The sequence below is a fragment of the Scyliorhinus torazame genome, chromosome 28, assembly GCF_047496885.1.
Source record: "Scyliorhinus torazame isolate Kashiwa2021f chromosome 28, sScyTor2.1, whole genome shotgun sequence".
Taxonomy (NCBI): domain Eukaryota; kingdom Metazoa; phylum Chordata; class Chondrichthyes; order Carcharhiniformes; family Scyliorhinidae; genus Scyliorhinus; species Scyliorhinus torazame.
This window is the reverse complement of record NC_092734.1, coordinates 38,980,483-39,007,083: the sequence shown is the minus strand read 5'-3', so window position 1 is coordinate 39,007,083 and position 26,601 is coordinate 38,980,483. Positions and strand designations below refer to the sequence as shown.

Genomic DNA, 26,601 nt, shown 5'->3' with positions numbered 1-26,601 from the left:
CGCATAGGAGACTGTTAAATAAGTTAAGAGCCCATGGTGTTAAGGGTAGGATCCTGGCATGGATAGAGGATTACCTGACTGGCAGGAGTGGGGATAAAGGGGTCTTATTCACGATGGTAGCCGGTGACTAGTGGTGTGCCTCAGGGATCGGTGCTGGGACCACAACTTTTCACAATATACATTAATGATCTGGAAGAAGGAACTGAAGGCACTGTTGCTAAGTTTGCAGATGATACAAAGATCTGTAGACGGGCAGTTAGTATTAAGGAAGCAGGTGGGCTGCAGAAGGATTTGGACAGGCTAGGAGAGTGGGCAATGAAGTGGCAAATGAAATACAATGTGGAAAAGTGTGAGGTTATGCACTTTGGAAGGAGAAATGGAGGCATAGACTATTTTCGAAATGGGAAGATGCTTAGGAAATCAGAAGCACAAAGGGACTTGGGAGTCCTTGTTCACGATTCTCTTAAGGTTAACGTGCAGATTCAGGCAAATGCAATGTTAGCATTCATGTCGAGAGGGCTAGAATACAAGAGCAGGGATGTATTGTTGAGGCTGTATAAGGCTCTGGTCAGACCCCATTTGGAATTTTGTGAGCAATCTTGGGCCCCTTATCGAAGGAAGGATGTGCTGATCTTGGATAGGGTCCAGAGGAGGTTCACAAGAATGATGCCTGGAATGAAGAGCTTGTCGTATGAGGAACGGTTGAGGACTCTGGGTCTGTACTCGTTGGAGTTTAGAAGAATGAGGGGGATCTTATTGAAACTTGCAAGATACTACGAGGCCTGGATAGAGTAGATGTAGACTTGTAAGAAATACTAGAACCAGAGGACACCATCTCAGACTAAAGGGACGATCCTTTAAAACAGAGATGGAGGAATTTCTTCAGCCAGAGGGTGGTGAATCTGTGGAACTCTTTGCCGCAGAAGGCTGTGGAGGCCAAATCACCGAGTGTCTTTAAGACAGAGATAGATAGGTTCTTGATTAATAAGGGGATCAGGGGTTATGGGGAGAAGGCATGAAAATGGGGATGAGAAAAATATCAGCCATGATTGAATGGCGGAGCAGACTCGATGGGCCGAGTGGCCTAATTCTGCTCCTGTGTCTTATGAACGAAGGCTCGAGTCTGATGGGCCACAATTGGGCCTTGATCTCCAGAAATCATGCTCATGCTGGGCTGGCACAGACAACACGAGGACAGTCAGAAAAAGCTTGTGAACCAGACCCTTCACCACAAGTCACCAAGATTACTGTTAGGTTACTTCCCTCGCTCAGGCTTGCAGCAAATTTGTAGTTCATTCGGAGGCTTAGACCACTTTGAGACAGTGGTCTAAGAACTTAAGTGGCCTTTGATGCAAATTTTTAAAATATATAATCTTTATTGTCACAAGTAGGCTTACATTAACACTGCAATGAAATTACTGTAACAGCCTCCCCGAATAGGCGCCGGAATGTGGCGACTAGGGGCTTTTCACAGTAACTTCATTTGAAACCTACTTGTGACAATAAGCGATTTTCATTTTCATTTTTCAAAAGCCCCTAGTCGCCACATTCCGCCACCTGCTCGGGTACACAAGAGGGAGAATTCAGAATGTCCAAATTACCTAACAGAACATCTTTCGGGATTTGTGGGAGGAAACCGGAGCACCAGAGGAAACCCAAGCAGACACAGGGAGAACGTGTAGACTCCGTACATTGACCCAAACCTGGAATCGAACCTGGGACCCTGGCGCTGTGATGCGACAGTGCTAACCACTGTGCTACCGTGCCGCCCATCATAAGAACTTTTGTTTGATGTAAATCGAATATACAATATTGCTGCAGGTGCATAGGTTGCACAGTAAGAATATTCTGATCTTTGAGAATTGTAACTCAAAAGTGCAAAATTGAAAAACAGCTTAAATGCTGCAAATCTCAGAATTATTACAGGCCATCTGTCCATTACGTCTCCACCGCCTCTCCAAATCAGCTATTTAGTTGGTGCCATTTGTTATGGGCCAGGGTTTAGAGAATCCCAAAGTGGATCATGGAGTTCGCCTGACCCACAACGTTTAATAGATTGTGGTATGGGGAGCACACGGCCCACTCTACAGGTGTGGGACAGCAGAACTGGAAAAGTATTTTTTAAAGCAAAACAATGCTTATTCTATGAACTCAAGTTAACCTTTTTAAAACATAATGAACATCTTAGCAACCATTAATTCAAATACACCCCCCAAAGACTACAACACTAAGTAATCCATAAGCTGTCCATTTAACATCCATAAGACTTTTTAAAAAAAAAACTTTTAACAGAAGCACATCAGGTGAAAGTCACTACTGACAGCAGTTATTAGTTTTTAATCACCAAAGGATCGATTTACAGTTTTTAGATTAGCGAGAGAGAGACTAATACCCCTTCTGGCTGTGACTGCAGCTATCCAGCTCTGAAAACGAACCTAAAACACACCCTGCAGCAAACAGCCTAAAACAAAAGTAAAAAGCTGACAGACAGCCCAGCTCCACCCACTCTCTGACATCACTGATGAACACCCATTTCTTAAAGGTACATTTCTTAAAGGTACTCTCACAAGACACATTTACCCCGAAACCCTGCACATTCTTCCTTTCAACTAAGTTTAATTCTCTTTTGAATGCCTCAATTGAACCTGCCTCCACCACACTCACAGGCAGAATATCCCAGACCCTAACTCGCTGCGTGATAAAGCTTTTCCAAGGCGTTCTCTTCTCCAAGGAAAACAGTCCCAGATTCTCCAACCTACATCCATAACTGAAGTTTTGCATCCAGAGAACCATTCTCATGAATCTTTCTGCACTCCATCCAGTGCCTTCACATCTTTCCTAAAGTACAGGGGCAGCACCTTGATGAGCACAGCTGCCTCAGTGTCAGGGACCCGGGTTCAATTCTGACATCGGTGGCGGTGAGTTTGCACTTCCTCCCCGTGTCTGTGTGGGTTTCCTCCGGGTGCTCCGGTTTCCTCCCACAATCTAAAGATGTGGTTAGCTAGATTGTCCATGATAAAAAATTGCCCCTTAGTGTCCGCGGGTTTCAGGTTAGGTGGGGTTATGGGAAGAGGGTGGGGGAGTGGGCCGAGCTGGGTCGGTGCAGTCACGATAGGCCAAATGGCCTCCTTCCGCAATGTCGGGGTTCTATTCTATGGTTCCAATGGAGTTGGCCAGGCTAGTAATCAATTTGGCCAAAAGTGACGTTTTGCCACGGCTAAAGTCACCTATTTAGGGCATGTGGTGGGACAGGGGCAAGTGATGCCCAGAACGGCTGAAGTAAGGGCAGTGACGGACTTTCCCACTCCCAAAATCAAATGGGAAACAATGAGATTCCTGGGCAAGTTTGGTTAGGTGGATTGGCCATGATGAATTGCCCCTTTGTGGCCAAAGATCTGTAGGTTAGGTGGAGTTGAGGATAGGGTGGGGATGTGGGTCTAGGTCGGGTACTTTTTCCAGAGGGTCGGTGCAGACTCGATGAGGCAAATGGCCTCCTTCTGCACTGTAGAAATTCAATGACACAGCACCCAGAACTGGATGCAATACTCCATCTGAGGCCAAACTAATGTCTTACAAAGGTTCAATTAAAGGTCTTGCTCTTTACTCTATGCACCAATTAATAAAGCCCAGGAAACTCTTATGATTTATTAACTGCTCTCGACCTATCAATGACCCCCTTCAATGACTTATGCACGTATACGCACCCAGGTGGGTTCTAAAGTCCACCTCCTCATCGCAGATACTGGGCAATAAGTAGAACCATAGAAATCTTTTCAGCAGCTGTGACTGAGCAGCCCTTTTCAGGATCCACTATGCTCACTTCTCAAAGATGTTTGCATTTCCAGAAAATGACAGGGGCCGATGGACCGATCTGACTTATTCATTGAATTAAGCCCATCATACCGGCACCAAAACGAGGGGTGCAACAGAAGAGATGCAGCGAAGCTCTGAACGATCCAATCAAGAGAGACCGATTTTAGTAATGTCCGAGGTAAAAACTTCCAAACTTCAATGAAAAGCAGAAGTGTGTCCCTCAGTGCTTGGGATGTCCTTACGGCCAATATTATCAATGCCTGTGGAGAGACACTGGGATCTTCTGTTAGGAAATGTCAGGAAGGGCAGCACGGTGGTGCAGTTGTTAGCGCTGCTGCCTCACGGCGCCGAGGTCCCAGGTTCGATCCCGGCTCTGGGTCACTGCCCGTGTGGAGTTTGCACATTCTCCAGTGTTTGCGTGGGTTTCACTCCCACAGCCCAAAGAGGTGCAGTGTAGGTGGATTGGCCACGCTAAATTGCCCGTTGATTGTAAAAAATGAATTGGGTACTCTAAATTTATTTTTTAAAAAGGAAAGTCAGGATTGGTTTGAATCATAGAATTTACAGTGCAGGAGGCCACAGTGCAGGAGGGCAGTCGGCCCATCGAGTCTGCACCGGTCCTTGGACAGAGCACCCCACTTAAGCCCACGCCTCCACCCTATCCCCATTACCCAGTAACCCCCCCCCCCAATCTTTTGGACACTGAGGGCAATTTATCATGGCCAATCCACCTAACCTGCACATCTTTAGACTGTGGGAGGAAACCGGAGCACCCGGAGGAAAACCACGCAGACACGGGGAGAACGTACAGACTCCGCACAGTGACCGAAGCCAGGAATCGAACCTGGGGCCCTGGAGCCGTGAAGTAACCATGCTAACCACTGTGCTAACCACTGTGCTACTGTACAGCCCTTTGATGAAAATGATCAGGATATCAACAAACTGATTGATCGCAAGGCTTTCTGGCTGACCCAAAGGAAAAGAAACTGGCTGAGCAACAAGCAGAGGGACAAAGGTGTACCCTCGACATGACGCGCCTGTGGTGGGTAGACAGGGAAAAAAAGATTCATCATCCAACCATATTGGATTTGGTACTTGGTAATTAACCAGGACAAGTGATAGAGTTAGTGGGGGAGCATTTTGGAGATAGTGACCACAATTCGGCAACTTTCACTTTAGTAATGGAGAGGAATAGGTACGTGCAACAGGGCAAGGTTTACAATTGGGGGGGGGGGTAAATATGATGCTGTCAGACAAGAACTGAAGTGCATAAGTTGGGAACATAGGCTGTCAGGGAAGGACACAATTGAAATGTGGAACTTGTTCATGGAACAGATACTACGTGTCCTTGATATGTATGCCCCTGTCAGGCAGGGAAGAGATGGTCGAGTGAGGGAACCATGGTTGACAAGAAAGGTTGAATGTCTTGTTAAGAAGAAGGAGGATGCTTATGTAAGGCTGAGGAAACAAGGTTCAGACAGGGCGCTGGAGGGATACAAAATAGCCAGGAGGGAACTGAAGAAAGGGATTAGGAGAGTGAAGAAAGGGATTAGGAGAGCTAAGAGAGGGCATGAACAATCTTTGGCGGGTAGGATCAAGGAAATCCCCAAGGCCTTTTACACATGTGAGAAATATGAGAATGACTAGAGCGAGGGTCGGTCCGATCAAGGACAGTAGCGGGAGATTGTGTATGGAGTCTGAAGAGATAGGAGGTCTTAAACGAGTACATTTCTTCAGTATTTACGAATGAGAGGGGCCATATTGTTAGAGAGGACAGTGTGAAACAGACTGGCAAGCTCGAGGAGATACTGGTTAGGAAGGAAGATGTGTTGGGCATTTTGAAAAACTGGAGGATAGACAAGTCCCCCGGGCCTGACGGGATATATCCAAGGATTCTATGGGAAGCAAGAGATGAAATTGCAGAGCCATTGGCAATGATCTTTTCGTCCTCACTGTCAACAGGGGTGGTACGAGGGGATTGGAGAGTGGCGAATGTCGTGCCCCTGTTCAAAAAAGGGAATAGGGATAACCCTGGGAATTACAGGCCAGTTAGTCTTACTTCAGCGGTAGGCAAAGTAATGGAAAGGGTACTGAGGGATAGGATTTCTGAGCATCTGGAAAGACACTGCTTGATTAGGGATAGTCAGCACGGATTTGAGAGGGGCAAGTCTTGCCTCACAAGTCTTATTGAATTCTTTGAGGTGACCAAGCGTGTGGATGAAGGTAAAGTAGTGGATGTATTGTATATGGATTTTAGTAAGGCATTGGATAAGGTTCCCCATGGTAGGCTTACGCAGAATGTAAGGAGGCATGGGATAGTGGGAAATTTGGCCAGTTGGATAGCGAACTGGCTAACCAATAGAAATCAGAGAGTGGTGGTGGATGGCAAAAATTCAGCCTGGAGCCCAATTACCAGTGGCGTACCGCAGGGATCAGTTCTGGGCCCTCTGCTGTTTGTGATTTTCATTAATGACTTGGATGAGGGTGGGTCAGTAAATTTGCAGACGAGACGAAGATTGGTGGAGTTGTGGATAGTGAAGAGGGCTGTTGTCGGCTGCAAAGTGGCTGGCTCTGCTGTATAGAAGGGCGGGAAAAAGAGTGGAAGGGCTATAGTCATAGGGGATTCAATTGTAAGGGGTGTAGATAGGCGGTTCTGTGGTCGAAAACGAGACTCCTGAATGGTATGTTGCCTCGCAGGTGCACGGGTCAGGAATGTCTCAGATTGGTTGCACGGAACATTCTGAAGGGGGAGGGTGAACAGCCAGTTGTTGTGGTGCATATAGGCACCGATGATATAGATTAAAAACGGGATGAGGTCCTACAAGCAGAATTGAGAGAGTTCGGAGCCAAGTTAAAAAGTCGGACCTCAGGATTGCTACCAGTGCCACATGGTAGTCAGAGTAGAAATGAAAGAATAGGCAGGGTGAATGCGTGGCTTGAGAGATGGTACAGGAGGGAGGGGGTTCAGAGTTTTGGGACATTGGGACCGGTTCTGGGGGAGGTGGGACTACTACAAATTGGACAGTCCACACCTGGGCCGGACTGGAACCAATGTCCTTGGGGGTGCTTTTGCTAACGCTGTTGGAGAGGGTTTAAACTAATATGGCAGGGGGATGGGAACCAAATGAAGAGGTTAGTGGACAGTAAGGAGGTAGTAACTAAAGCCTGTAAGGAACTAAATCATGAAGTCAGTGTGACTAAGGGGAAGAGTAGGCAGGGAGCAGATGATGAACGCAAAGGGACTGGTGGTCGGAGGTGCATTTGTTTTAATGCAAGCAGTGTAGTAGGTAAGGCAAATGAACTTAGGGCTTGGATTAGTACCTGGGAGTATGATGTTATTGCTATTACTGAGATTTGGTTCAGGGAAGGGCATGATTGGCAACTAAATATCCCAGGATATCGATGCTTCAGGTGGTATAGAGAGGGAGGTAAAAGGGGTGGAGGAGTTGCATTACTGGTCAGAGAGGATACCACAGCTGTGCTGAAGGAGGGCACTACAGAGGACTCGAGCAGTGAGGCGATATGGGCAGAGCTCAGAAATAGGAAGGGTGCTGTAACAATGTTGGGGCTGTACTACAGACCTCCCAACAGCAAGCATGAGATAGAGGTACAAATATGTAAACAGATTATGGAAAGATGTAGGAGCAACAGTGGTGGTGGTGGCGATAGGAGATTTTAATTTTCCCAACATTGACTGGGATACACTTAGTGTCAGAGGTCTAGATGGAGCAGAATTTGTAAGGAGCATCCACGAGTGTTTTCTAGAGCAGTATGTAAATAATCCAACTCGGGAAGGGGCCATACTGGACCTGGTGTTGGGGAATGAGCCCGGCAGGTGGTTGAAGTCTCAGTCGGGGATTACTTTGGGAATAGTGATCACAATTCCGTAAGTTTTAGAATACGCATGGACAAAGACGAGAGTGGTTCTAAAGGAAGAGTGCTAAATTGGGGGAAGGCCAACTGCACCAAAATTCAGCAGGAGCTGGGGAATGTGGATTGGGAGCAGCTGTTTGAAGGTAAATCCACATTTGATATGTGGGAGGCTTTTAAAGAGAGGTTGATTAGAGTGCAGGACAGACACGTCCCTGTGAAAATGAGGGATAGAAATGGCAAGATTAGGGAACCATGGATGACAGGTGAAATTGAGAGACTAGCCAAGAGGCAAAAGGGAGCATACACAAGGTCTAGACGACTGAAGACAGACGAAGCTTTGGAAGAATATTGGGAATATAGGACCAATCTGAAAAGAGGAATCAAGAGGGCTAAAAGGGGTCATGAAATGGCTTTAGCAAACAGGGTTAAGGAAAATCCCAAAGTCTTTTATTCTTTTATAAGGAGCAAGAGGGTAATTAGAGAAAGGGTTGGCCCACTCAAGGACAAAGGAGGAAAGTTATGCGTGGAGTCAGAGAAAATGGGTGAGATTCTTAACGAGTACTTTGCATCGGTATTCATCGACGAGAGGGACATGACGGATGTTGAGGTTAGGGATAGATGTTTGATTACTCTAGGTCAAGTCGGCATAAGATGGGAGGATATGTTGGGTAGTCTAAAAGGCATTAAGATGGACAAGTCCCCAGGTCCGGATGGGATCTATCCCAGGTGACTGAGGGAAGAGAGAGGGGAAATAGCTGGGGCCTTAACCGATATCTTTGCAGCATTCTTGAACACGGGTGAGGTACCGGAGGACTGGAGAATTGCTAATGTTGTCCCCTTGTTTAAGAAGGGTAGCAGGGATAATCCAGGTAATTATAGACCGGTGAACCTGACGTCAGTGGCAGGGAAGCTGCTGGAGAAGTTACTGAGGGATAGGATCTATTCCCATTTGGAAGAAAATGGGCTCATCAGTGATAGGCAACATGGTTTTGTGCAGGGAAGGTCATGTCTTACCAACTTAATAGAATTCTTTGAGGAAGTGACAAAGTTGATTGGTGAGGGAAGGGCTGTAGATGTCATATACATGGACTTCAGTAAGGCATTTGATAAGGTTCCCCATGGTAGGCTGATGGAGAAAGTGAAGTCTCATGGGGTCCAGGGTGTACTAGCTAGATGGATAAAGAACTGGCTGGGCAACAGGAGACAGAGAGTAGTAGTGGAAGGGAGTTTCTCAAAATGGAGAACTGTGACCAGTGGTGTTCCACAGGGATCCGTGCTGGGACCACTGTTGTTTGTGAAATACATAAATGATCTGGAGGAAGGTATAGGTGGTCTGATTAGCAAATTTGCAGATGATACTAAGGTTGGTGGAGTAGCAGATAGTGAAGGGGACTGTCAGAGAATACAGCAGAATATAGTTAGATTGGAGAGTTGGGCGGAGAAATGGTAGATGGAGTTCAATCCGGGCAAATGTGAGGTGATGCATTTTGGAAGATCCAATTCAAGAGCGAACTATACGGTAAAAGGAAAAGCCCTGGGGAAAATTGATAAACAGAGAGATCTGGGTGTTCAGGTCCATTGTACCCTGAAGGTGGCTGCGCAGGTCGCTAGAGTGGTCAAGAAGGCATACGGCATGCTTTCCTTCATCGGAAAGGGTATTGAGTACAAGAGTTGGCAGGTCATGTTACAGTTGTATAAGACTTTGGTTCGGCCACATTTGGAATACTGCGTACAGTTCTGGTCGCCACATTACCAAAAGGATGTGGATGCTTTGGAGAAGGTGCAGAGGAGGTTCACCAGGATGTTACCTGGTATGGAGGGCGCTAGCTATGAAGAGAGGTTGAGTAGAGTAGGATTATTTTCATCAGAAAGACGGAGGTTGAGGGGGGACCTCATTGAGGTCTACAAAATCATGAGAGGTATAGACAGGGTGGATAGCAAGAAGCTTTTTCCCCCAGAGTGGGGGACTCAATTACTAGGGGTCACGAGTTCAAGGTGAGGGGGAAAATTTTAAGGGAGATATGTGTGGAAAGTTCTTTACACAGAGGGTGGTGGGTGCCTGGAACGCATTGCCGGCGGAGGTGGTAGAGGCGGGCATGATAGCGTCATTTAAGATGTATGTAGACAGATACATGAATGGGCAGGGAGCAGAAGGATACAGATCCTGCGAAAATAGGCAACAGTTTTAGATCGAGGATCTGGATCGGCACAGGCTTGAAGGGCCAAAGGGACTGTTCCTGTGCTGTAATTTTTCTTTGTTCTTCTTTGTTCTTTGTTCAAAGATGTGGCGATGCCGGCATTGGACAGGTGAGCACAGTAAGAAGTCTTACAACACCAGGTTAAAGTCCAACAGGTTTGTTTCAAACACGTTGCCTGTTTCAAAATGTTTGAAACAAACCTGTTGGACTTTAACCTGGTGTTGTAAGACTTCTTACTTTGTTCAAAGAGACATAGATAGGATGCAGAGCTGGGCTGAGAAGTGGCAGATGGAGTTTGACCCTGAAAAGTGTGAGGTTGTCCATTTTGGCAATGTGGAGGAGCAGAGAGATCTTGGGGTCTATGCTCATAGATCTTTGAAAGTTGCCACTCAAGTGGATAGAGCTGTGAAGAAGGCTAGCGTTCATTAACAGAGGGATTGAATTTAAGAGCCATGAGGTGATGATGCAGCTGTACAAAACCTTGGTACGGCCACATTTGGAGTACTGTGCGCAGTTCTGGTCGCCTCATTTTTGGAAGGATGTGGAAGCTTTGGAAAAGGTGCAAAGGAGATTGACCAGGATGTTGTCTGGAATGGAGAGTAGGTCTTATGAGGAAAGGTTTAGGATGCTAGGCCTTTTCTCATTAGAATGGAGAAGGATGAGGGGTGACTTGATAGAGGTTTATAAGATGATCAGGGGAATAGATAGAGTAGACAGTCGGAGACTTTTTCCCCGGGTGGAACAAGCCATTACAAAGGGACATAAATTTAAGGTGAATGGTGGAAGATATAGGGGGAATGTCAGAGGTAGGTTCTTTACCCAGAGAGTAGTGGGGGCATGGAATGCACTGCCTGTGGAAGTAGCTGAGTCGGAAACATTAGGGACCTTCAAGCGGCTATTAGATAGGTACATGGATTACAGTAGAATGATGGAGTGTAGATTAATTTGTTCTGAATCTAGGACAAAAGTTTGGCATAACATCGTGGGCCGAAGGGCCTGTTGTGTGCTGTATTTTTCTATGTTCTATCTCACTGATATGAATGAGATCTGTGGCTTTTTCACTGCCACAAAGTCCATTTATGGCCCAAGTACAGAGGACCAGCTTGTCTGAAATCGGAGAGAGAGAGAGCTGATCAAGGAAAGCTGTCAACGCCTGTTGGAGGGAGAATTGTGACAACCTTTTCGATCAAGAATGAATTCCAACTAACATTATGGCTCCATACCTTCATCCTACAGATCTAGAATGAAGTGGAAGACCTGAAAGATCTCAAGGGCACCATGATTGTGTCAACCATCAAGAAAGGGACAAATCCAATGGTGGAAATTATAGCAGGTATCTCTCCCTGCTTTTCATTGCAGGAAAGTTCATTACAAGAACGCCTCTGATGCGACATCTTGTACTTGAAGAGCTACTCCCCGAATCTCAACGTGGGTTTGGGCCATCAAGAAGAAAACCAACATGTTTACAGCTGGTCATCTACATGAAAATTTCATGAATATTAACCACTCCGATAGAATTCTTTGACTTGAAAAAGATCCCTGGCTGGGGGGTGGGGTCTAGAACCAGGGACAGTCTCAGAATAAAGGGCGGGTCTGAGGTGTGGAGGAATTCCTTCACTCAAAAGGGTCGTGAAACACTTCTGGTGGCGGCCATGGAGCGAGTGGTTGCTTATTTGGTAGCTCCTGCTCGTGGTGGATCTTTGCCCCTGATTTACAGTAGATTTGATTGTCAAAACAGGAGACTGGTGAAGTAGAGAAGGATTCCCCACCAGTGTATGGATTTGTGGACCAGAAGTGGTCTGAACAGGAGAGATCGTTGGTCGAAGAAGGGAGTGGAGTCTGTAGCACAGGAGAATATGGCAGAGGGTCAGAGACCGTAATTGGCAGCCCAGTGGTCAACAGAGCAGCTGGTGGACTTTCTCCAGGAGAGCTTGGATACATAGGTACATAGAACATACAGTGCAGAAGGAGGCCATTCGGCCCATCGAGTCTGCACCGACCAACTTAAGCCCTCACTGCCACCCTATCCCCATAACCCAATAACCTCTCCCAACCTTTTTGGACACTTGGGGCAATTTATCATGGCCAATCGACCTAACCTGCACGTCTTTGGACTGTGGGAGGAAACCGGAGCACCCGGAGGAAACCCACGCACACACGGGGAGGATGTGCAGACTCCACACAGACAGTGACCCAGCGGGGAATCGAACCTGGGACCCTGGCGCTGTCAAGCCGCAGTGCTACCGTGCTGCTCAGCAAAGAAAGGAATACCTGGATCCAATTAAGGCGTGGAGCAGAGATTGGAAGCCCAGGGCAGGCGATCCTGAAGGTGGAAGAGGCGGTTGCTGAGCACGATGACCAGCTAGCCGCAATGGCGGTGGAGATGGGGCTGATGAAGGACCATCAGAAGAGGCTGCAAGAGAATGTGGAGGATTTGAAAAACAGTTCGCGCAGCAAGAACCTGAGAATTGTTGGCCTCCCGGAGGGCAGCGAGCAATCGGACACAGCAGCATATGTGGCGCGTATGTTCAAGCTGCTGGAGGAAGGTGCGTTTGCTCGACCCTTGGGAGGTGGACAGGGTGCACAGTGCGCTGGTGAGGAAGCCGCTGAGGAATCAGTCGCCGAGGGCGATGGTGGTACGAATGCACCGGTTCCTGGACAAGGAACAGATCTTGAGATGGGCCAGGCAGACGAGGAGCTGCAATGGGAAGACAACAAGCTGCGTATTTACCAGGACTTGGATGCGGAACTGGCCAAAAGAAGGCGAGTTTCAATAAAGGTGAAATCGGCCCACTTTAAGAAGGGGATGAAGTTCGGCATGCTGTACCCAGCGCGTTTGCGGGTCACTTATGAGGGCCAGGAACTGTATTTCGGATCGCCAGATGAGGCGATGAACTTTAAGGATAGGGGACTGACAGGCGATGGGAGGACAATGAACTTGGGGGCATAGTTATGTTCTTGTTACGCTGCTAAATTTATTTTCTCTTCGGTTTTGTATGGCTTGTTTTACACTAAGCTTGGGGCCGTTGCTACTTTTTGTATGCGGGTTATCTTTGTGTTTGTTGGGGATCGTGATGCTTTGCATATGTATGTTCGAGCGGGGGGGGGGGGGGGGGGGGGGGGGGGAATGCTTGGCGCCATGGACGGGGTTTATCAGGCTAGCTGGGTGGGCCAGCTCACGGAAGCACGGTTTGGGGGGGGCGGCGAGCAGGTGATCAGTTTGTGGAGGGGGGTTGGGATTGTTATTTTGGGGGGGGGGGGGGTTACACACTGAATTATGTTTACATTTGTATTTGTTTCTTTTTTTTGTTATAAAACCGTAAATGCCTTAATAAAGTGTTTGTTTAAAAAAAAAGAAACGTTTGGAATTCTCTACCCCAGCAGGGTGGGGGGCTCAACCGTTGAGTATGTTCAAGGCGGAGATCGATAGATGTCTGCACACTATAATCAAGGGATACAGAATAGTGCAGGAAAATGGGTGTTCAGATCAGCCATAGAATCATAGAATTTACAGTGCAGGAGGCCATTCGGCCCATCGAGCCTGCACCAGCTCTTGGAAAGAGCACACCATTCAAGCCCACACCTTATCCCCATAACCCAGTAACCGACCTAACACAAAGGGCAATTTTGGACACCAAGGGCAATTTATCATGGCCAATCCACCCAAGCTGCACATCTTTGGACTGAGGGGGGAAACCGAAGCACCCGGAGGAAACCCACGCAGACACGGGGAGAACGTGCAGACTCCGCACAGACAGTGACCTAAGCCGGGAATCGAACCTGGGACCCTGGAGCAATGTTTGCTAACCACTGCTACCGTGCTGCCCGTGAAGCGAGCTCGAAAAGCTGAATGGCCTCCTCCTGCTCCTATTTCTTATGTTGACTCTGCCGTGAGGCACTCTGGAAGATTCTGAAGTATGGATTACCTCCAATTTGTTACCAATCTTCCCCCATTTCATGATAATATTCGAGCAATGATCCGTGACAACTGATTCATTACAGCTCCAACTATGTTTTTGATCTTCCTTGCAGCCATGCTCCATCTAACAAAAGACAAGCTCCCTGTTGGGGTGCAGCTCAGACGATTCAAACGTAAACTAAGACCACCACTACACTCAGTCATTGAGCTCCAGTATGCTGCTGCTGCAGTAAGAGTTGTGTTGGAAACGGATCTCCAAAGAATTATCAACATATTTACTGAGGCGTATGAGAAGATGGGCCTTGCACTCACATTTAGATGTCCGAAGTCCTCCATCAGCAAGCTTCAAATGCACATGTCCCAGTTCCACTAATTAGGATTCATGAAGAGTGCTCCCTTGGAAGTTTATCTTTCACAGAAGGCGGACAATAAATCCAGCATTGCCTGAAATCTGCTGGTGCAGCCTTTGGCCATCTATGGAAGCGAGTGTTTGAGTGCAACATCAAAACTGAAATCAACTCTGTCTACCATCTGGTCATGATCCCTTCCTTACTGTATGAGGCTGAAATTTGGACAGCATATAGGAGGAACCTCAAAGCACTGTAATCCTACCATCAACGCAGCCTATAGACAGACAATCTGCTGCATTATCGGAGTCATGAGTTGCACTGAACACTAGCAATCATCAGCATGAAGCCCCACGTATGACCTTGCGATGGAGGGAAGGTTACTGATGAAGCAGCTGGAGATGGTTGAGCCTAGGACACTACCCTGAGGAGCTGGTAAAGCAGCAGCAACGTCCTAAGTTAAGATGATTGGTCTCCCACGGTACCATTGTGGTTAGCACAATCGCTTCACTGCTCCAGGGTCCCAGGTTCGATTCCGGCTTGGGTCACTGTCTGTGTGGAGTCTGCACATCCTCCCCATGTGTGCGTGGGTTTCCTCCGGGTGCTCCGGTTTCCTCCCACAGTCCAAAGATGTGCAGGTTAGGTGGATTGGCCAATGATAAATTGCCCTTAGTGTCCAAAATTGCCCTTAGTGTTGGGTGGGGTTACTGGGTTATGGGGATAGGGTGGAGGTGTTGACCTTGGGTAGGCTGCTCTTTCCAAGAGCCGGTGCAGACTCGATGGGCCGAATGGCCTCCTTCTGCACTGTAAATTCTATGAAACCTTTGATGGCATGACTCCCACCAGTGGAGAGTAGTTTCCCCAATTTCTTATGCACTTAAATTTTGCCAGGGCTCCTCGATGGGAGTTTGAATGTTGCTTGATGTCAAAGGCAATCAGCCTCACCTCTGGGTTTTAGTTCTTTAGTCTCAGTTTGGATCGGGGCGGGAATGGAGTCTGGAGCTGAGTGGTACTGGAAGACTGAGCAAAAGTGACCAAGTTATTGGAGAGGAAATACTGCTCTGCTCGACATTACTGCCAACACCACTTTCCATCACTTTGCTGATGATTGAGAAGAGGTTGATGGGGGCGGGGTAAATTGGTGGATTGGAATTGGCTTCCTCTTTTTCAACAGGCAATTTGTTGGGTAGATGACCGTGCTGTACTGAAACAGCTTGGCTAGAGGTGCAGCTAATTCTGGAACACAGGACTTTAGTACTACACTGTGATTTACTGAGCTCCACCCTCTGTGATGGTGGGGAGCTCGCGAGGAGGCGGAGATGAATCATCTACTTGGTACTTCTGGCTGAAGATGATTGCAAATGTTGTCACATGCTGGGCTCTGTCATCATTGAGGATGGGGATGTTCATGGAGCTCGTTTAATGTGTACTGTAGAGTTGCTTAGCTCTGTCCAGCGCAAGCTGTTTCCACTGTTTCACATGTATGCAAGCGCAGCGTTGTAGCTTCTCTGGGTTGACAATTTTAAAGTATTCTTGGTGCTGATCCTGACATGCTTGTCCACATTCCTCATTGAGCCAGGGCTGGTCACCTTGTTTGATGGAGTGAGGGATATGCAAGGTCACATAGTGATGAAGTCCAATCCAGCTGATGGCTCTCAGTGCCTCATTGATGCCCAGTGTAGAGATGCCAGATCTGTTCTTAATCTGTCACATTCAGCAGAGGTACAGGGTATCCTTAACGTGACGGATACCAAAAGGACTGCGGGTTGGTCACTCCTACCAATACTGTCATAGACAGATGCACCTCTGGAAGGGAGACTGGTGAGGATGAGGAAAAGTAATTCCCATCCCCCCTGTATTGATTCTATCAAAAACCTACCGCAGACCTAGTCTGGCAGATTATACCCTTCAGGACCTGGCTAGTTTGGTCAGTAGCGGTGCTACCATGCCACCCATGATGGTCCATGTTGGAAGTATCCCATCCAGAGTGGTCTGTGCCCATGCTTCTCTCAGTGTTGCATTCATGTGGTGTTTAACATGGAAGAGTCCTCATTAACCAGCTAAGAGGTGGTAGGTGGCAAGGAGCTTTCCTTTGCCCGCGTGAGCTGATCAGAATCAGCATCACAGAATAATCCATCACAGAAGAGGCCCTTTGGCCCATCAAGTCTGCAGCGAAGCATGAAAAACACCTGATCACGGGAAAGATACATACTTCGTACCAGAAATAGGCGGATACTTAATGTCAACAAAGTTAAGTATTGGAGAAACTGAAGGGATGAGAATCTGATAAATCCCTGGGGGCTGATGCCTTGGGTTTTAACACAGATAGCTACAGAGAGGGTGGATGTGTTAGCTATGATTATTCCAAAACTTCTTTGATTCGGGAATAGTCCCATTGGATTGGAAATTGGCAAATGTTACACCATTTTTCAATGAGAGAGGAGACGGTGAACTATAGGCCAGTTAGCCTGACTCAATCATTGCGAAAATGCTAGAATCTATTAAGGAAGCCTTAACAATGCACTTAGACAAGCACAGTATGATTAGTACAAGTTTGCTGCTTGTACCAAACTAATAATAATTACCTATATTAGTGTCACAAGTAGGCTTACATTAACACTGCAATGAAGTTACTGTGAAAATCCCCTAGTCGCCACATTCCGGTGCCTGTTCGGGTACACAGAGGGAGAATTCAGAATATCCAAATTACCTAACAGCACGTCTTTCGATATTTGTGGGAAGAAACCGGAGCACCCGGAGGAAACCCATGTGTCGACTGGGAGAAAGTGCAGACCCCACACAGACAGTGACCCAAGCCGGGAATCAAACCTGGGACTCGGGCACTATGAAGCAATGGTGCTAACCACTGTGCGACCGCGGGTGGAAAGGGAAGCTGTTGGGAGGAGACAGTGGCTGCAGAAGAATGTAGACAGGTAAGGTGAGTGGGTAACAAGATGGCTGATACAGGATAACTTGAGGAAGAGTGAAATTATTTACTTTGGTCGTGGGAATAGAAAAGCAATTTTGTTTCAAAAAAATGGAAAACTTGTAATCGTTGTTCGAGGTGGGTGTGCTTGTAAAAAGGAACACAGGAAGTTAGCAAGCAGGTGCAGCAAGCAATTAGAAAGGCAAATAAATGACAAGTTGCCTTTATCGCACAGAATTGAAGTACAAGAATAAAGAAGTCTTGATACAGTTGTACAGAGTTTTGGTGAGGCCGCACTGGAAATACGGTGCACAGTTTTGGTCTCCCCGTTTAAGCCATGTTCCGCCAAGAATGGCGGAGCAGACACAATGAGACCTGTGGTCCACTGCTGCTCCCATTTTATGTCTTGGAAAAGCTTTTCATTGACCTTACTATCCGATGAAATATTGTGACATACCAAAGGTACAGAAACCTTTGTCAGTCTATTATTCATTCCTTGGATTATCCTAATGCCTCATTATTAAGTAAAAGATCATTACATCAGAACTCGTGTTTTAAACTATTAAGCATTTAAAAACAATAAACAAGTTACTACATAAGGAAAAGTAAAGGTCTGGCAACCTGTCTCGCTATAAACTGCTTTAATAACCAACCTTGTATTTTTGTCCTTTTGAACTTTTGGGAATGTGTGAAATCTTTCTATAGATTGCAGTTTGTTATATTTAACAAAGGGCACACTGCCTCACCCGTGGTTTTTTTATATTCCTCAATGGGGAGAATTTTATGCGATCGATTGTTAGAAAAGTTGCAGCAACCAAAGGATGTCAAAATCCCAGAAAAATAATCTGGGAAGATTCTTACCCCTCAGTGCCAGGGACCCGGGTTCGATTCCGACCTTGGGTGACTGGTGTGGAGTTTGCACGGTCTCCCCCGGTGTCTGCGTGGGTTTGCTCCGGTTCGTTCCACAGTCCAAAGATGTGCAGGTTAGGTGGATTGGCCATGATAAATTGCCCTTAGTGTCCAATGGTTAGGCGGGGTTACGGGGGTAGGGGTACTCCTTCAGAGAGTCGGTGCAGACTTAATGGGCCGAATGGCCACCTTCTGCATTGTAGAAATGGTATTTGCTGCCAGGTTACCGTACAAATTAAAAGTGCCAGTCGATTCAAAATGTAACAGGTTTGCCAAATCCACGGCTCAACCAATGAGCAAATACACCATTGAAAATCAAGTCCAGAGGGCCAGAAAACTGAAGTTTTGGCCTTTGCCTCCTTGGTAGCCCGGAGACGGGTATTGTCAGCGTGGAAGGACTCGAAACCCCCGAAATCAGAGGTTTTAGTTAGCGACATGGCTGGGTTTCTCAGGCTTGAGAAAATTAAGTTCGCCCTGAGAGGGTCAATGTTCGGGTTCGTCCTGAGGAGGCAGCCGTTTATCGACTTCTTCGGGGAAAACTAAACCGTCAGCGGAGGCAATAAGGGAGGGGGGGGGGGGGGGGCCTACTTTGTGTTTAGGGTGGGCGGGATTAGTGAGAGATGGAGAGATGTTTTTTGCACTATGTTTATATTTGTACTGTTTATTGTCATAAAATTATAACTGTCTTAATAAAATATTTTTTTAATAAAAAGAAAATCAAGTGGTTAAGGTCACCTAGAACCAATTGTCAGTGACACAATAATGACAAATTTCACAAAACATGAAACAACACAGGCAGAGGTTGTGCACGTGCTCATTCAGATACACTGTGCAGGAGTTAAAGCTACCAGGCATGTCTGCTTCATACTTCTCAGGCACCTCAAGCTTATCCCAAGAGAAGCCAATCATCATTCTGAAAAGTAATTGCAAAAATGGCCATGATTAAAGGGCAGATCCTTACCATGTCATCCATTTCTTCTTCCTTGCTGTACCTGGCATAATCCTTTCTTAATGTGCGCATTAAAATCATGGAAACCAATCCCACAAGGAAAATCACCATCATGAAGGAGTTGAAGATAGAAAACCAGTGAATCTATCAGCGGGAAAAAAACGTGGCATCTTAAGAATTTGCACATTAATTTCACTTTACAGTTTTGGCATGCAAAGTTATATCCTATAACTGAAACACAAATTCCCTGTGGCAAACCAATGTTCAATAAAATAAGCTCCAACAGAAGCAACATGGCACTGTGGTTCGAGCCGTCGGGAAACTGATATGAACATTGGGCAAGGACTAGGGCAGGGTCAGCAATGATACCCATCGTGATTAAACAGCATGACTCACAAGAGGTCAAGTACAGGGGGGGCAAGCAGCACCCATGTAGTCAAAACCGACGAGAAGTCAACACCTTTCGGAGAAGGAAAGTGGACAACATTGGGAAACAATACATTGGAAGGCGAAGAAAAATGATAACAGCATTTAAAAAAAATATATATTAGAACTAACCATAACTATTAATTGATCTCATTTATTTTATCGGAAACAACATGAACTCCTAACATGACTCATAACAAGCTGCAGCTACATTGGACAAATGTTGACCAACTACCAGATTGGAGAAGATTGATTAATCGAGAACAAGAACATTTATTGTCCAGCATGAACTTGAGTCAACTGAAAATCACTGCATCAACTTTACCATGCAATGAAAGTGTTTCCAGTTCAGCGCTCTTTTTAAGTCCTGGCCATTGTTTAGAAAAGGAGGGCCCCAATGCATTCAGGACTTCTGGCTTATGATTTCTCAACACTCTGATTACGCTTTATCATTTATACGTCTAAGCAGCTGGTCATTGACTCAACTATAAAGTACGCTAACTATGACAAAGCCCATAGGACAAGAGCTGATCAACATTCAAAGGTGTAGATAGTTTTCATCCTAGATTATATTGCACCTGTAAACTGAATTCTGGGTAACCTCAACTCTTGTCCACTTACGCCATCAGCCTTGGCTCACTTGTAGCATTCCCGCCTCAGTCAGAAGGCTGCGACTTTAAGTCTCCTATCCGAGACTCGAGCTTAAAAGTCTGGACTGACACTCCACTTCAGTGAAAGGCTGCTGCACTGTCAGAGGGGCCACCTTCCAGACGAGACGTTAAACTGCTCTCTGTTGGACGCAAGATGGTCCCATGGCACTACCTCAAGTAGAGATGAGTTATCCCCATCGTCCTCCCAATATTTATCCGTCATCAGCTGATGATGACTGATTATCCCGTTTGTGGGAGCTTGCCATCTAAAAACTGGATGTTGTATTTCCAACACTACAGCAATGACTCCACTTCAAGAGCTCATTAGCTGCAAAACATTTTGGGGTGCCCTGAGGATGTGAAAGGTGCTATACAAATGCAAATCTTTCACCACATCAATCACAACCTCAGGCAATGCAACAGGAGACCAATCATTAAAAATTACAGTAACATTGGCATGTGACCAGGTGTGTAGATGAGGGTAGTGCAGTTGATGTAGTTTACATGGGTTTCAGCAAAGCCTTTGACAAGGCTCCACATGGGATGCTTAATAAGGCGGCAAATGCACATGGGATACCGGGTAACTTGAGAAGGTGGATTCAAAATTGGCTCAGCTGTAGGAGTCGGAGGGTGATGACAAACGGCTGCTTTAGTGCCTAGAATCCAGTGACCAGTGGCGTACCACAGGGATCTGTGCTGGGCCCACTATTGTTTGTCATTTAGATAAATGACATAAGATGACTATGTGGATCAGTAAGTTTGCAGATGACACAAAGATTGGCCGGGTGGTTAAAAGTGAGGTTGAGTGACTTGCGTTACAGGAAGATATAGACAGGATGGTTAAATGGGCGGATAACTGGCTGATGGAATTTAACCCTGAAAAGTGAGAGTTGATACACTTTGGAAGGAGTCATGTGACAAGGAAACATTCAATGAATGGCCTGACACCGGGAAGTTCTGAGAAACATAGGGACCTTGGCGTGTTTATAAATCATAGAATCTACGGAATGGAGACAGGCCCTTTGGCCCAAACTGGTCCATGCCAACCAAAAAGCCCATCCAAGCTAATCTGAACAAAGAACAAAACAGCACAGAACTGGCCCTTCAGCCCTCCAGGCCTGTACCGGTCATTATACTTCCCTTGACCAAAACCTTCAGCACGTCCTAGTGCCGCATCCCTCTGTACCCATTCTATCCATGTATTTGTCGAGATGCCTTTTGAACACTGTTAATGTGTCTGCTTCCACAACCTCCCTAGGCAACGCGTTCCAGACACTTGCCACCTGCTGTGTAAAAAAACCTGCCTCGCACGTCTCCTCTAAACTTTGCCCACGGACCTTAAACCTATTCCCCCTAGTGACTGACCCCTCCACCCTGGGAAAGAGTGACTGTCCATCCACTCTAACCATGCCCCTCATGATCTTGTAGGCCTCGATCAGGTCGCCCCTCAACCTCTGTCGTTCTAATGAAAACAGTCTGAGTTTATTCAGCCTCTCCTTATAGTTAACACCCTCCAGACCAGGCAACATCCTGGTAAACCTGCTCTGCACCCTCTCCAAAGCCTCCACATCCTTCTGATTGTGTGCCGACCAGGTTTGTGCGCAATATTCCAAGTGCGGCCGTACAAGGTTCTATACAACTGTAGCATGACTTACCAGTTTTATTACTCGATGCCCCGTCCAATGAAGGCAAGTATTCCATATGCTTTCTGGACTGCATTTGGCCCCTATCCCTCTAAACCTTTCCTGCCCATGTACCTGTCCAAATGCTTTTTAAATGTTGTCAATGTCCCTTCCTCCAGCAGCTCATTCCACATATGTACCACCCTCTGTGTAAAAAAAGTTGCTCCTCGGGTTCCCATTAATTCTTTCCCCTTTTAACTTAAACCTAGTTCCCCAACCCTGGGAAAAAGACTGAGTGCATTCACCCTATCCATGCCTCTCATGATCTTATCCACCTCTATAAGATCACCCCTCAGTCTCATAAGCTCCAAAGAAAAAAGTCCCAGCCTGCCCAACCTCTCCCTATAACTCAGTCCCTTGTGCCCTGGCAACATCCTTGTAAATCTCTTCTGCACTCTCTCCAGTTTAACAACATCTTGTTTGTCCATACATCTTTGAAGGCAGAAGGGCAGGTTAATAGGGTGGTGAAAAAGGCATATGGGACACTTGACTTTATCAATCGAGGCATAGATTACAAAAGCAAGGAGGTCATGTTGGAGAACTTTAATGAGGCCATAGCTGGAGGTTGGATAGGTTTGGGTTGTTTTCGCTGGAGCAGAGAAGACTAAGGGGCGACCTCATCGAGGTGTACAAGATTATGAGGGACGTGGACAGGGTGGATAGGGAGCAGCTGTTCCCCTTAGTTGAAGGGTTGGTTACGAGGGGGACACAAGTTCAAAGTCACTGGCAGGAGGTTTGGGGGGAATTTGAGGAAAAAACCCTTTCCCTCAGAGGGTGGTGACGGTCTGGAGCGTTCTGCCTGGGAGGGTGGTAGAGGCGGGTTGCCTCAAATCCTTTAAAAAGTACCTGGATGAGCACTTGGCGCGTCTTTACATTTAAGGCTATGGTTCAAGTGCTGGCAAATGGGGTTAAGTGGGCAGGTCAGGTGTTTTTCATGCGTCGGTGCAGACTCGATGGGCCGAAGGTCCTCCGCTGTGCTGTTTTATTCTGCGATTCTGAAAGATTACTCCATTGGTCTAGTCACTCTACTGGCTAAAAGCGTGACCCAGCACAGCACTCGTCCATGCAGAACGCACAGCAGAAGTTTGAATCCTAATCCCCAGTAACGTGATAACTGGAGATCCCCTGGATAGGGGGTTAGAGGGATGGGGGTCAGGGAGAGCAAATTAGTGGTCCAAAACGAAAGAGAAAATGCTGGAAAATCTCAGGTCTGGCAGCATCTATAGGGAGAGAAAAGAGCTAACGTTTCGAGTCCGATGACTCTTTGTCAAGATCCATCTGTTCCCCCAAGCTTCCTAGTGTCTCGCCATCCATGGAGTACTCCCTTGTCATGTTACTCCTTCCAAAGTGCATCACCTCTCACTTTTCAGGGTTAAATTCTATTTGCCACTGATCTGCCCAATCAGTCTATATCCTCCTGTAACCCAAGACCTTCTTATTCACTGCCAACCATCCAGCCAATCTTTGTGTCAGAGAGTCAGAGAGGTCCACAGCATAGAAAATACCTTTTGGCTCATCGCATCTGTGATCAAAAACAACCACCTAACCATTCTAATTCCATTTCCCAGCACTTGCCTCAGAGCCTCGTCTGCCTTGGCATTGCAAGTACTCATCTAAATACTTCTTAAATGTAATGAGGGTCTCTGCCTCCACCCCCCTTTCAGGCAGCGAGTTCCAGACTCCCACTACCCTCCAGGTGAAAGGTTTTCCTCACATCCCCTCTAAACCTCCTCCCCCTTACCTTAAATCTCTGCCCCCCTGGTCATTGATCCCTCCACCAAGGGTAAGCATTTCTTCCTGTCGATTCTATCAGTGCCCCTCATAATTTTATACAACTCAATCATGTCCACTCAGTCTCCTCTGCTCCAAGGAAAACTTAAATCTATCCAATCTCTCTTTATAGCTAAAAGTCTCCAGCCCAGGCAACATCCTGGTGAATCTCCTCTGCATCCTTTCCATTGCTATCACATCAGATTACAACCTTTGGGGTCCCGCTCTTTAGTCCCTAAATTCTTGATGCAAGGCACAACCTCTGTCTCATCACCCCCCCCCCCCCCCCCTTCAGGCTGTCCTGCAGTCGGTCAGTGACAGCCCTGACCCTGGCACCAGGAAGGCAACACACCATCCTGGAGTCACGTCTGCAGCAATACCTGTATGTTCTCTTAACCAACGAACCGCCCTATTGGTCCTTTCTTCTTCCTCCCCTCTTGTACAGTCAGGCCACTTGTGGTGCCAGAAGCTAGGCTCTGTCTGCACCCCCTTGAGAAATCCGAACCCTCATCAGCTTCCAAAATTGGAGAGGGGGGAAAAAAAGAGCTGCGAGCGGGACCCCAGGGGATCCTGTAGTACCTGCCGGTTTCTTTTTGACTGCGAGACCTGCTGCGTTTTTCCAGCACTTCCTATGCCCATTTCAAATCTCCAGCATCCATAGAATTTTTTTTTATTTCTGGGCTCCAGACGAATACTAGACAACGAGATCAAGGATTGAACGGGATTGAGCAGGATCAGAACGGGATCTGGTGTTTCGTGGTTGAAAAGCATGCCTCATATACACTGCCCAAGTTAACACATTCAAAATGCGCACTTGAGTGAAAGTGTGGTGCTAATACTGAGACAAGTACTTTCCAGCTTAAATCCAGGCTAAAAGAGTCACGAAAATGGTCAATTTTAAAATGCAACATACTCTGTGCTGGAAGAAGGATGGGTCAAGGTACTTATCAAATCGGTCCTCAAACTTCACATCAGATTTCTTCCATTTCATCTAAAAAACAGAAAAGACCAGCTGAGTTTAGAACAATGCGCAGTGGCACACCGGGTGAAGTTGGCAGAACTATTATCAACTTTGCTTAAGCTTGACCGCACAATTTGATTTACCTGGTCATGAGCATTTACAATGCAGACTGCCCAAAATCGCAGGGCATAAAAATCGAACCCATTTGAGATTTATGTAACATTTAAAATGCTGCTACATTGTCAGACGGTCAAGTCACGCAACCCCATGACATGCTGTCCGTTTGAGTGATCATTCTTTCCTTGGTTAAGTGATTTGCCAGTTAGGCTGAATGTGGATAGGGATTCTGGCCAAAGATAACAATATTCGAACTGTAAAGATATCGGGGCAAAGTATGTGACCTTCTCCGTTTGCAGCCAGCCATGCAACTCTCAAAACGTCAAGAGTTGTGGCAGAAAAACCAACCCTGGCGGTGGATAAACCAGCGATGTGACTACGGGCAGCTCCTGTTGAACTGTGGTATTGGGACTGCAGTGTGCAACACACCATCACAAAACACAAACTGGCTGATTCACAACCCTGCCACTTTAATGTATAGGACTTTGTTCATTCAGTGGCCTAACATATTGAGCATCAGGTCAACAAACAGAGATTCACAGCAATTGATGCAGTTGAAGTTATCGAGCTTTCAGTGGCATCATGTTAGTGAAAGTGCACGAGGAAATCTTTCAGTAAAGTTCCTGGAATAGCTTACTCCAGTTACACACAACCTGGTAACTCCTGGTTTAATTAAGAAATGTACAAGCACCTATTTGATACCGAGACCAACATCCTGGCTTAAAATACAGATAAGAGAACTTGACCACATATACTAGCATTACTATGAAAAGCAACAACTGGCCCAGTAGGAATATCCATATAAGTATTACACTGCAATTTTAGAATCAGGAGCCACTTCAAATAACCAGTGTGGGCTGGAATCAGTTGCCGATCAGAGTGGGTGGGGATGGAAGTTTCCCTTCCCCAAAAGGACATCAGTGAGCTTTGAAAAAATAGAACACATGACACTGTAAAATTTGAACACTCTCTGGTTTGGTAGTTTAGTGTCAGGGCGACATAGAAGCACAGCAGTTAGCACTGTTGCTTCACAGAGCCAGGGGCCCAGGTTCGATTCCCAGTTTGGGTCACTGTCTGTGTGGAGTCTGCACGTTCTCCCAGTGTCTGCGTGGGTTTCCTCCGGGTGCTCTGGTTTCCTCCCACAAGTCCCGAAAAACGTGCTGTTAGGTGAATTGGACATTCTGAATTCTCCCTCTGTGTAGCCCAACAGGCGCCAGAATGTGGCGACGAGGGGATTGTCACAGTAACTTCATTGCAGTGTTAATGTAAGCCTACTTGCGGCAATAATAAGGATTATTCTAACCAATAGACTACCAGGCTTCTCAATTTGAAGTACAGATCTCAATGTGATCTGAAATTTAGCAAGACATTGGTAAACAGCAATTGCGCTGCAGTTAAAGCACCTTGGTTTCAAACAACTGCAACTCTTGTTGATCGTATCATCTTTGGGAAGAACACCCACTCAAATTCTGCCCCTCACCATCCCGTGTGATGGATGTCACACTGTCCGCAGAATTCAAATTAGAATAAAGACACTTATAAACAGAAATTAATTCACAAAGTGTTTAAATTCAAAGTGGAACAATACCACTATAGTAGAAAGGTCTTTCAAAAGTCAATTCGCAGCTGCGAAAACATTAGCTGACCCTTACACTCATTAAGTCACCCTAGACAAATGCAGGGTCTAAGAAGATCCTTGAGTTGACAGATCATAAATCCTTCAAATTACCTTACTGCAATTATAACCACAAGCCGGAACGCGGGAAGGTATATAGAGATAGCAAGTAGAATTCATGAAGCAAACTTTGTGTCGTAGCTATATAACTTTTGACACTTGAGATAACGCCATTCTTAATATCTTGACATCTACATATTTAAGAATCTTGACACATTAGAAATAAACAAAAGTAGAGATGCGTCTTTAACAGCTCCTTGTCCGACCATATATCTTAAACATCCGACATTCAAGCCGATACTCAGAACACAATCACATTTTTTGATAAACTACAAACCTGGCCATTTGGCTTTAGAAAATTGCTCAGTTGGGGGGATAAGACACGG

General features: G+C 46.3%; 1 protein-coding gene across 1 annotated transcript in view; it reads right to left on the bottom strand.

The window, feature by feature from the left end:
* The window catches only part of tm9sf3 (transmembrane 9 superfamily member 3), a 151,892-nt gene that overhangs the window by 60,841 nt on the left and 64,450 nt on the right, over positions 1–26,601 (bottom strand). The window contains exons 5-6 of the mRNA XM_072491867.1: positions 24,376–24,453; positions 18,947–19,078 (exon numbers count right to left, since the gene is read on the bottom strand). Coding sequence (XP_072347968.1) covers positions 18,947–19,078; positions 24,376–24,453 — 210 coding nt within the window. The remainder of the gene's footprint in view (positions 1–18,946; positions 19,079–24,375; positions 24,454–26,601) is intronic.